This window comes from Vanessa cardui, chromosome 10, assembly GCF_905220365.1.
Source record: "Vanessa cardui chromosome 10, ilVanCard2.1, whole genome shotgun sequence".
Lineage (NCBI taxonomy): Eukaryota > Metazoa > Arthropoda > Insecta > Lepidoptera > Nymphalidae > Vanessa > Vanessa cardui.
The window spans coordinates 11,289,014-11,301,658 of NC_061132.1; the positions used below are offsets into that span (position 1 = coordinate 11,289,014).

Consider the following 12,645-nt stretch of genomic DNA (forward strand, 5'->3'; position numbering starts at 1 on the left):
TATCCTTATGAAGAAAGCTCGTTTACGGAAAACTGTATTAGGAAACTTTTAATATTATTCGGAAAGCCTAAGTTCAGAGGGGTAAAGTTAAAATATTCATGCTATAAAAGTGCAATTTATATTTTGGTTCATTAACTGTTAACTAAGACACGATAATTATTATTATTACAACGATAATTCAAATAGATCTATAGTTGAATACAATGGCAGGAGTAGGTAAAAAAACAGACCTTTTAACTAAGCAGAAATAACGTGTGATATTCATAATGATAGATTAATTATAATAAATTATTTTAAGCGTCAACATTGCTATCGGAACTATGAAAGTTAAACTACAGATTTGAAGTAATTACTTTTCCACTTAACTACATAAGTAATATTCTAAATACAGATATAATAACAAAGAGTCTGTTTACATTGCTTATTATATTGGGATTATAAGCAAATGTGAATAAAAACATAAATTAAAAGTTTGTATTTCTATACTCAGTGGCGTAGATAGGGCAAGGTGGTGCAGTGCATCAGGGCCCCGGAGTTCAGGGGGCCCCCGAAATAAAACCTTATGAAGCTAGAAAATCACGATACTGCGCATAAGATTTCTTAACTATAATTTTAAGGGGTAATTATTAGTTAAAGAAAGATTCTTTTTCTATGCACCGGGTCCCCTCCTTACCTAGCTACACCACTGTATATACTCCTCCTGCCATTGAAATGTATTATAAATAAGGGGCTGCCACAAATCGCGAAAAATAAAAAAATAATTATAAAAATACACCTATCAATTCCAATCATCCTTACACTTACAAAAAACTAAACAAATAATTAAATAGGACAGATTTACACGCAATTTTACTATGATTTCTGATACATCTCCGTATTACAAATGTTATTTAATTAATAAGGCACTTTTAATTGTATATAATACTTTGTACTCCATGTTCTATTAACATATATGTGACGGAGGTAAGTAAATACTTACAATGCTTGGAATTGTGTGAAACCATATAAGTTGACTCGATCTGCAAAGAGATTATTTTTTCATTACATAGTATAAAAAAGTCGCTTACTGCTGTCTGTACTTATGTATGCTTAAAATTTTGAAAATGTACAATTTTTATTGATGTGTTTTTTTAGATTGATTTAAAAGGAAGGTTATATATGCATAAAACATGTACAATTTAGTTGAAAAACAAAGCTAATTTAGTTTCTAAAGATATGTTGTAAGATGTTTGTTGCTGTGAAAGTTATAAGAAATTCTGTAGTTTATTTAGTATCACTAAATACTACTATATTAGATTTTTTAAGAACGCGTTATTTCGTCATATCTCCATGGCTCAGTAATTAAAAAGTTCATATTCAACACAGTCTGGTTACGTTCTGGTTTACGCATAAGCCGAGATGGCCCAGTGGTTAGGACGCGTGCATCTTAACCGATGATTGCGGGTTCGAACCCAGGCAGGCTGATTCATGTGCTTAATTTGTCTTTATAATTCATCTCGTGCTCAGCGGTGAAGGAAAACATCGTGAAGAAACCTGCATGTGACAAATTTCATTGAAATTCTGCCACATGTGTATTCCACCAACCCGCATTGGAACAGCGTGGTGGAATATGTTCCAAACCTTCTCCTCAAACGGAGAGGAGGCATTTAGCCCAGCAGTGGGAATTTACAGACTGTTGTTATTGTTGTTACGCATAACTACGAAATGTTGGCAACAATTTTGACAAATTTATTTAACTTTCAGCTATCATATCTCCAAGGACTTCTCACAGGAGCGTCGGCGCACCTTTCCCTACAGCTCCTCGTAGGAGTTCTGACGGGAGCGTCGGCGCACCTCTAGAGCTCCTCGTAGAAGGCGACGCGCGTGCGCGTGGAGCCCTGCTTGAGGCGGCGCAGCGTGCTGTACTTGTCGTCGCCGGCGCGCGCCTGCGCCTCGTGCAGGCGGTCGAGCGTGGCGCCGCCCTGCTCCACGCGCAGCACCGAGAACTCGCAGCGCAGAGAGTCCAGCTGCTGCTGCAGGTGCTTCGACTTCGCCAGGTACTCCACCCTGGAACGCGTCGCATGACATTAAAAAAAAAGAAAAAAAAAGTAACAGCCTGTAAATTTCCCACTGCTGGGCTAAAGGCCTCCTCTTCCATTAAGGAGAGGGCTTGGAACATATTCCACCACGCTGTTCCAATGCGGGCTGGTGGAATACACATGTGGCAGGATTTCTATGAAATTTGTCACATGCAGGTTTCCTCACGATGTTTTCCTTCACCGCAAAGCACGAGATGAATTATAAAGACAAATTAAGCACATGAAACAGCGGTGCTTACCCGGGTTTGAACCCGCAATCATCGGTTAAAATGCACGCATTCTAACCATTGGGCCATCTCTGCTCTTAATAATAAATAAATATGAGACAACATCACATACATTACTCTGATCCCAATGTAAGTAGCTGAAGCACTTGTGTCATGGACAATCAGAAGTAACGATACCACAAACACCCAGACCCAAGACAACATAGAAAACTAATGGTAATCCACATCGACTCGGCCGGGAATCGAACCCGGGACCTCAGAGTGGCGTACCCATGAAAACCGGTGTACAAACCACTCGACCCCGGAGGTCGTCTAATATAACATTAAGTGAATACGATAGCCAGCGTACTTTTATGTCATGCATACTACGACCATGTTATAAAAGTATTGAGGCAAAAACAATCAGTGATATGATCACTTATGAACTATGTATCACTTGGCCCGTCTGGGTAGGTACCACCCACTCATCAGTTATTCTACCGCCAAATAACAGTACTCAGTATTGTTGTATTCCGGTTTGAAGGGTGAGTGAGCCAGTGTAACTACAGGCACAAGGGACATAACATCTTCCCACGGTTGGTGACGCATTGACGATGTAAGGAATAGTTAATGTTTCTTACAGCGTCATTGTCTATGGGTGATGGTGATCACTTACCATCAGGTGGCCCATATGCTTGTCCACCAACCTATACCATAAAAAAGTGTATGTTTTCTGTTCTATTAACACTTGATTTTACTTGAATTTATGGGTCAAATGGAAGCGTTAAGATTTTTTTGTGACATTGTTTATTGCATGGTGAGGTCATCACCATAGACAAAGGCGCTGTAAGAAATATTAACCATTCCTTAAATCACTAATGTGCCATCAACTTTATATCCACTGTAGTTACACTGGATCACTGATCATTCAAACCGGAACACAACAACACTCAGTACTGTCGTTTAGCGATAGAATATCGCATGGGTGGTGCTACCCAGACGGGCTTGCAAGCCCTACCACCAAGTACAGTCAGAGTAAGAAAACCTTCGTCAGTTTTCAAATACATTCCTTTATCAAATCTTATCTTATCTAATGAGTCTAAACATCAAATCATAGCGACGCAATACGCCATTCTCGATCGGTAAAGCAGATTATCGCTCATACTGAGCACACGAAAATAGACCTTAAGGTGACGAACCTTTTCTTACCCCGACTGTACATTATTAATTAGTGTTAGTGAGCCATCTCCATATATATTTTTATAACCATATACATATATTTATAATTTTTGTACGGTCCCAAATAAAAGTGTTCTTTCTTTCTTTATCTCAAAGTTATTAAGAGTTTAAGGTTGCCTTCACTCACCTCTCCTTCTCGATCTCCAGTGACAGCCGGTGCACGTGAGGGTCGTCATCGGACACGAGCTGGTAGGAGTTGATTTCGTCTGCCGTGGAGCCGTTCTGCAGCAATTCGCCGCCCAGCTCGGCTGGCAGGGAGCAGGTGGACGGGAACATCGATGACGGTACCGTGCTAGATGTCTGCTAAAGAAAATATTATATTATATTAAGTAAAGTAAAAAGTAAAGTAACAGCCTGTAAATTTCCCACTGCTGAGATAAGGCCTCCTCTCCCATTAAGGATAGGGTTTGGAACATATTCCACCACGCTGTTCCAATGCGGGTTGGTGGAATGCACATGTGGCAGAATTTCTATGAAATTTGTCACATGCAGGTTTCCTCACAATGTTTTCCTTCACCGCTGAGCACGAGATGAATTATAAAGACAAATTAAGCACATGAATCAGCGGTGCTTGTCTGGGTTTGAACCCGCAATCATCGGTTAAGATGCATGTGTTCTAACCACTGGGCCATCTCAGCTCACATTATATTATATTATTATTATATTATATTATTATTATATTATATTATCTGTGGATAATATTTTATTTGGTGTTTTTTATTTTTATATAAATAGTATTGAGTTAGTTTAAATTAAAGAGGTCCACATGATAGAGTATTTATGAGGAATAAAAATCTTGAAGTAAGAAGTCGTTAGTCGGTTTTTTTACGTTCATTTACCAAGAGGGTCAAATTGGAAATGAAGGTCTAATGTTTAATTCTAAATTAACAAGAAAAGCTCGATTACCCAAAAACATTAAGTTTTTTATATTAATCAGTTTTGAGAAAATTATTGATAAGGTAATGGTATGGGCATGTAATGCGGAGGAATGAGGAACACATTGTGAGGAAGGCCTTGAGCATGAATGTGGACGGATATAGAGGTAGAGGACGACCAAGGAAACGATGGATGGATTGTGTGAAAGACGATATGGTTAGAAACAATGTTACTCGTGAGATGACGTCTGACAGAGAAGTATGGAAGGAGAAGACATGCTGCGCCGACCCCAAATAAAATTGGAAAAAGGGCAGAAGGATGATGATATTGATAATGTAATGAACTTAATTTATATATTCTTAATTGATAATTTCCAATTCTAAAGCATGTGTTTTAAAAGTGATATTTTCATTAATTGTAAACTCAAATCGTTTATAAAAAATACATTGGTGAAAAAGGCGTATTATTCGATACAAGATTTAGTAGATGATAAAAAAGCGTGGAATTAATGCCTGTTAACTTCCAGGCAGGATATATTAATTTAATAATTGTATTAACTTAAAAATTAACTAACATGACTGTATTTTTTTAAATGTTGAAAAAGAGTAACTACTGAGTTTCTTGCCGGTTCTTCTCGGTAGAATCTACTTTCCGAACCGGTGGTAGCTTCACTTAATTGTTAAATGACGATTCAAAAGTGCTTGTAAAAGCCCACTTGAATAAAGTATAAATAATAAATATGAGACAACATCGCATACATTACTCTGATCCCAATGTAAGTAGCTGAAGCACTTGTGTTATGGAAATCAGAAGTAACGACGGTACCACAAACACCCAGACCCAAGACAACATAGAAAACTATTGGTAATCTACATCGACTCGGCCGGGAATCGAACCCGGGACCTCAGAGTAGCGTACCGAATAAGCCTACTTGAATTTTTTTTTTTATGGTATAGGTTGGCGAACGAGCATATGGGCCACCTGATGGTAAGTGGTCACCATCACCCATAGACAAATGACGCTGTGAGAAATATTAACTATTCCTTACATCGTCACTGCGCCACTAACCTTGGGAACTAAGATGTTATGTCCCTTGTGCCTGTAGTTACACTGGCTCACTCACCCTTCAAACCGGAACACAACAATACTGACTACTGTTATTTGGCGGTAGAATAACTGATGAGTGGGTGGTACCTACCCAGACGGGCTCGCACAAAGCCCTACCACCAAGTAAAGTATACTTTGATTTTTGATTGAACTCACAGGCGGCGGCAGCGATCCAGTCGAGGTCCTGCTGAGGAAGTTGAGGAGTTTCTCCTTGGCCTGCTTCTCGGCGACCTTCGCGGCGAGCAGCTCCGCCTTGAGGCGCTCCGCCTCCGCCGCTCGCTTCTCAGACTCCTCGACCAGACGCGCCGTCAGGAACTCCGCCTCACGGGTTTTCCGTTCCAAGTGAACCTGGAATTACATAAAATACATGGCAATAAATAAATTCCACCAACCCGCATTGGAACAGCGTGGTGGTATATGTTCCAAACCCTCTCCTTAATGGAAGAGGAGGCCTTATCTCAACAGTGGGAAATTTACAGGCTGTTACTTTACTTTACTTTACTTTACATGGCAATATAGTACACACGACGTAATTATTTTAGTAATATTTAAAATGAATGCTGCGTTCTATTACTTTAGAGCTTCAAACAACAAATAAGTATAAAATAATAAAATAGTAAGTAATTAATAATAATAATCTAATTAAAGAGGTCTACACGATAGAGTATATATATTACAATACGGATACAAATCTTGAAGTAAGAAATCATCAGTCTGTGTTTTTTACGTTCATCTACTAAGCGGGAAGGGTTAATAGAGCTTCGTGCTAACCCATTATTATAGGTATTGCATATTTTGCATGATTGTGCTACAGTAACATCCTTCAAAGGTGAGTTAGTCAGTGGAAACACAGTCCATAAGTTTAAAGGTTAATAGAGTATCGAGTTAGCTCATTTGTGACGTCATTTGCATAGTTGTGCTTAAGTAACATCCTTCAATGACGGGTTAATCCCCAAGGTCATTACAGAGTGGGCCAAGGAGTCCTGGTACCTTCTCCTCCTCGGTGCGGATGGCGGAGAGGCGCAGGCGCGCGTTCTCCCGCTCGGCGTCGGCCGCCTTCTGCGCCAGCAGGGACGCCTCCTCCTCAGCCACGCGACCCTTCTCCGCCAGTAGCTCAGCCGTCTCCTCGGAGCGCCGCTGTCATGGGAATTTCAAGGTCACTGACATGGCTTTTGCACTTGTACAATATTATCAAATGCGATGGAAAAACGCATATTGTCACCGACTACCTGGCTTACATCTACACTCTTAAGAAAAACTTTTGATAACACTAAATAAAATATTTTAATTTATCTTATGGTCGATAGCGAATCAAAAACATGGAGACGAAACCTGTGAAACCACCCTTTTCTTCTAAGAAAGATGAAATGAAGAATGTGTCCTTAGCCCAACTTTTGAACATTTAATTTACACCAGAAATACTTTTATCCAGCTCTTACAATAGCAATAAATTGGACGAAGTGGTCTAACCTAATTTTTAAAACCAAACAACATCAGCCTATAAATTTGCCACTGTTGGGCTTAGGTCTCCTCTCCCTTTGAGGAGAACATTTGAAACAAATTCCACCACACCGTACCAGTACGGATTGATGTATTCCACATATGGCAGAATTTCTATCAAATTAGACACATGTAAGATTCCTCATAATGTTTTCCCTCACAGCCGAGCACGAGATGAATTACAAACACAAATTCAGCACATGAATATTCACTGGGTCATATCGTCTTTCAGACCATACTCAGTGGCATGGGTCGAGGCACCCACCAGCGCGTCGTTGGCGAGTCGGATTTCCTCCTGGTACTGCAGCAGGCGTTGCTCGACTGCGGCACGCTCGCGCTCAGCGGCCTCTCTCAGCTGCTTCTCGCGCGCCAGCTTATTTCGCTCGATCTGACGCCGCTGCTTCTCTTCCTTAGCTTGGGCCTTCATCTGTTGGACTTCCATCGTGTCCGGCTTCCTTCTTCGCATGTAAAGATCGTGGTTACCAATACATAAATCTAAAATCTGAGAAAAAAAACTCTTTTAAAAGAACCTTTTTCAAGGCTGTCATTGGAAAAAACATCGGGACAAAATTAGTCATGATCGTTTTACAATTCAATATTGCAAAAAAATCATGTAACTATTCCCAAAAATCAAGAAATATATTTAACATATTGATTATCAACTCAAGTAATTTGCACTTCCTTAAATATTTCAGCATTCAAGCTTGATACCGAATTTCATGAAATTCGGTTTAGTAGTTTGGCCGTGAAAAACAGACAGACAGTTACTTTCTTATTTATAATATTAGTTTAGATATTAGGAAGGCTGATAAGCAATTTATCCATATTAATGACCATATTTTGAATAATTTCTTTTGAGACAATATTTATTCAATAAAAAGTGGACAAAACCATCAGCTCTACTAACATCATCAATTTGCATGAGAATATTATGTCTCCTGTACCTTTATTTCTACTGGCTAACCCCAAAGCCTCAAAGACAAATCAGACAGAATAATTAATAACCTAGAATAACCAAATTACATTAAATCTTACCAATTTGTTCATACCCTTTGGTGAGAAAAATATAAAATTATTGACACTCTTGTCGACAAACTTGATCACAAACTTCTTGTCGTCGAATGATATGTGCTTTATCTCCGACCAGGGGAAAGTCGTTTTGGGGGTCAGCTTATTGTCTTTCTCGTAGATGTTGAGACCGAGCGCCGTGACGCCTAGGTACAGGTCTGTTTCCTTTTTGTTCTGGAAAAAGACCATCAAAATATAAATAACGTAACAGCTTTAGGGCTAAGGTCTACTGTCCTTAAAACCTTATTGGATCTTTGGTCACCATGATGCTCCACTGTGGAATTTTAAGCATGTGATAGTTTTTCTATCGACACAGGTTTCCTCACGATGTTTTCCTTAACCATCAGGCAATAAATGAATAATATATACAGACTTTGCAAACTCATTAATTTTTTTTTTTTATTTATATATGCATTGGCTGAATCGTTGCTTTAAGCTTATTAAGCACCTGATCCGGTCTTTAGTTGAAGCCCCGGATCTAGCTTCATTATGCTTGTCAGTTTATATGCCCCGATATATTACGGCATCTATACCCAAATCATACTAGCCAGCTACACAAGTATACATGTAAGTGTACTTTATATCCATCACTAATATACCATTCTCTGACATGACCGAAGGAGGAGCCACCGAAGGGACCAACTATTTGGTCTATTAGGTGCTTTTTGAGGGAAACTAACAGTACCAACTTTTATATTTCCGGCTAATTCTTAAAATCCTGATGATGATTGATGGTAAATCCTCTCAAAGTTTTACTTGCTTAGTGACTGTCAAAAATCTACCACTAGTTTGAAAATAAACACCTCGGATCTTAGAAGAACTGGCATTTTGCATTATGGGAGATACATCCTTGGATTTGAACCCAAAACTTCAACTGTAGTCTAACCACAAGAACACAGTCAAGTTGAAACATTAAGTTAATAATGGTAAATATCTTACATTTATAGCAAAATAGTTGACGCCGTACATATCCAGATCCTGTGCTATCTTCAAATATTCCATTTCAGCTTCGTCACGTGACATTCCTTTATGGTCCGCATACCTTATTGACATCAAATACAGAATATTAAAGATTGATTAACTCATCCCAATATGTACTATTAACTTTATTTTTATTTTATTTATTTTATGGTATAGGTTGGCGGACGAGCATATTAGCCACCTAGTGGTAAGTGGTCATCATCACCCATAGACAATGACGCTGTAAGAAATATTAACTATTCCATACATCGATAATGCGCCCCCAACTTGGGAACTAAGATGCTATGTCCCTTGTGCCTGTAGTTACACTGGCTCACTCACCCTTCAAACCGGAACACAACAATACTGAGTACTGTTATTTGGCGGTAGAATATCTGATGAGTGGGTGGTACCTACCCAGGTGGGCTTGCACACCTACCACCAAAACTATCTCTGATTATAAAACAGGACTAGAACATTCAACGAAATATCAAAATCAATTACTAACAAAACAGAAAATATATTAGACATATCATATTTAAATTTTGATCACAAAAAATATGCCATCAATTGATAACATTTTCAATATAATAAAATCTCATTAAAAGTTTTTCTTTGAATTTAAAGTATCTGCAAGATTCTATACCATATTTTAATCCTTTCCTCCCACATTTCAGGTGTCATTTGGTACTGGTCTATCACCCTTTGAGGGAGTAGGTCTTCACTGGCCAGCATTCCAGGTTTTGAAGCACTTTCATCATAGTCACCATACTGAAATACCAAATTGAAAACTCTATTGCTACCAGTAAACATTTTCTCTATCATATGATAATTTAAACAGTGATATATAACAGGGTTATGTCCAACACAAAACCCTCTCCTCAAAGGGAGATGAGGCCTTTAGCCCAGCAGTGGGAATTTACAGGCTGTTGTTGTTGTTTGTTGTCCAACAAAATGAACTATATATAATTTTTATCACTATCTTCATCAAATGCAGCAATTTGATTTACTAAAAAACATATTTATGATCATATTACAAAGAGGTAAAATTTCTTTATTTGTATTACATAATTCTTTACAACATTACAAAGCTACATAACTTCTGAGTACTATATTAAAATCTATTTACATAATATCATTTTCTTTACTAATAAATTTAGAAGCTCTATCCAGAGATAACTTCAATATTGAAATGAGACTAGTAGGTAGCACTAATATAATCTATACTAGATTTCTTCTGTGTTAATTAGCTATATTTATGCGCCATGTGCCATGCTTTATTTTGTTATATTTATTTCCTGTGTGTTATACTTATCTTGGTGTACAATAAAGAATATTATTATTATTATTATATTATTCCTGAGTACCAAAGAGCATATTAAATTATATGCATCAACTAACCTTTGCCTGCACTGCATAGCTTGCGAGCAATACTGATGCCTCTGGAGGACAGTATATATCCATGCTAAGTATTGCCTGCTTCACTTGTAAGAAGAGCAGGTGCTGTGTGACCTCCTGGATAAGCTCCTCTGCAACATCTTCGGGATAGAGTTTGCAGAGGAGCATGAATGGTGTGCCCGGCATTTGAGAGACACATTGATCTTGTACTAGAAAAAAAAACATATTTTAAGACCAACAACAAACCTGAAAATAATGATGGAGTTATATCATAACTAATATTATTGAATTCGAAAGTTTGTTCCTAGCATAGTCATGTTTATCTACACAATGATTGGCAAGATTTTTTGGTATAGATAACTAACTTAGCTGTTACCTCCCTACACACAGATCAGAGAGGTAAGTGAGGTGGAAGCCTATACTTAATGAATGAAGAATTGTTTATTTGGATATACTATTATTGGTTATCCATTATGAATTAGTTTCTCAATGAAATAAGAGTTAATGATGTCAGTGTTACACTAGAATCTATAGTATATAAATTTCTTTTAGTGTGTTTAGTTTAGTAGTGGCAATTTTATTCTATATATTTTAAACTAAACCTCAAGATTATGTAGTATAATTATATAAGATAAAGCATCATCATTTTTTTTTTAAATTGAAATTATAAAAATTGTCTGTATTTTTTTGATTGATTTCTAGTATAGTATGACTTTTGTACACTAACCCCTTTTATCCAATTTCAACCAACTTATAAAGTGCTTTGTATCCTCGAACTGTAGTCCAAAGAACCATGTTTCCCTTAAGCCTATAGTTCTGCATACCAAGTCAAATAAATCTCTACCAGTTGCTCGCCACTGAAACAAGGTTTTATTACTTTTAATAAAATTCAAGTATTTTTTCTTTTGTTTCTTAGTTCTATTTTTAAATTCCCAGAAAATGCATAGTAAAGGAGGCAGATATAATGCCTTCTCTTTTCTATGCATGGTATGATAGTGCCTATTTCTTTAAAAGAAAAATACAATTATTTAATTACATAAAAAAATCATAAAATTCTCATATAAGGGACATATATAATTTTTTCATTTATCCTATTCATTTAATTATTTATTAAATAAGTTGTCTATTTAAAATTAATAACATTAAATTATTATAATTTAATAAGGCATGTGTTTACATATTGTAATAATTAATGTAAATTATTTAAAAAATATTCAGTAACAAAAAATACCAGTTAATAATCAATTATTACTAAACTAGAACATGGATTTATACTAATGATTTAAAATGAACAGAATATTGACAAACTATTTTAATTACCCAATAATGATAATTAGCAAATTATATCATACCTAATTATTGATATATTTTTAATATGTCATTGAAATCAATGTAATACAGGTATTCATTACTTATATACATTTGAACTCATGCTAGGTATTTATCATTAAGGTCTGTCAACATACTATTTTATAAATAAACATTAATTTTATTTTACTCAATTAAAATGCAGTTATACGCAAAGTTACGTGAAAATTAAGTATTTAATTGACCCCGGGGTCAAAGGATGACTCACAGCGGGTTCATTGTGTTAACATTCCTGCACCCGAAGCTGTAAACAAAATTACAAATAAGCGTAAATGTTAAACATTATTTCACCTCAAGGTTGAACTCCAACTCCGCGTCCAAAGTACAAACTTTCACTGGGAACGACTTGGCAGCTTTCTTCCTCCTAAAGGGCGGCATTATCCCGTATCATTTCTTTATTAAACGAAAACTACGATCCCACCTATAGGTTAGGTTCCTATTAACATACTTTAATTAACTTGCAAACTAAGGTTTACGTAATGTACACTCGATCGAAGAATGCGCGTAATTTCACATCGCATACTATTTCCAGCGGTTATTATTTACAAACAAGAGGAACGTCAATGAAACAAGAATGCGAGGTGAATAAAAAAAAAATATTCTGAAAAACTAACGCAGCCGTTCCGTTCCACTTTTCATTCGATTGTGTTTATTTTTATTTTATTGACAGATATTACGCACGTATCTACGTCTAATTGAATTAAGAGAAAAAAAAACAAAGTACACATTAATAATAAATAATATGATTAATTACCTGTAATAATTTTATAAAATTATTGTACTAAGGTTTCTACTTTTTTATTTTCAAATTTAATGTTACCCGTGTTATTAATAAGTATTTGAGT

At 36.6% G+C, this 12,645-nt stretch overlaps 1 protein-coding gene across 5 annotated transcripts; it reads right to left on the reverse strand.

Annotated features, from left to right (window-relative positions):
- Positions 1 to 635: 635 nt before the first annotated feature.
- Positions 636 to 12,432, reverse strand: LOC124532997 (merlin). 5 transcript variants are annotated; one of them, XM_047108149.1, is made up of 12 exons: positions 12,092 to 12,432; positions 11,160 to 11,289; positions 10,436 to 10,641; positions 9,681 to 9,805; positions 9,014 to 9,116; positions 8,042 to 8,248; positions 7,272 to 7,523; positions 6,497 to 6,643; positions 5,663 to 5,854; positions 3,651 to 3,823; positions 1,786 to 2,046; positions 636 to 1,019 (listed from the first exon to the last, which is right to left on the reverse strand). In XM_047108149.1, the coding sequence occupies exons 1-11, from the start codon at positions 12,176 to 12,178 to the stop codon at positions 1,836 to 1,838; spliced, it is 1,833 nt and encodes a 610-aa protein (XP_046964105.1). In that variant the 5' UTR covers positions 12,179 to 12,432; the 3' UTR covers positions 636 to 1,019; positions 1,786 to 1,835. The 5 variants fall into 5 exon arrangements, with proteins under 5 accessions (XP_046964105.1, XP_046964104.1, XP_046964103.1 ...); XM_047108148.1 differs by having other exon boundaries at positions 1,834 to 2,046; positions 3,651 to 3,826; XM_047108147.1 differs by having other exon boundaries at positions 3,651 to 3,826.
- Positions 12,433 to 12,645: the final 213 nt, after the last annotated feature.

Coding starts and splice junctions, on each gene's coding strand:
- LOC124532997 (XM_047108148.1), bottom strand. CDS start 12,178: ATGCCGCCCTTTAGGAGGAAGAAAGCTGCCAAGTCGTTCCCAGTGAAA. Junction 11,290..12,091: donor AGTTGGAGTTCAACCTTGAG/GTGAAATAATGT, acceptor ACCTTGTTTCAG/TGGCGAGCAACTGGTAGAGA. Junction 3,827..5,662: donor CTGGATCGCTGCCGCCGCCT/GTGAGTTCAATC, acceptor TATTTTCTTTAG/CAGACATCTAGCACGGTACC.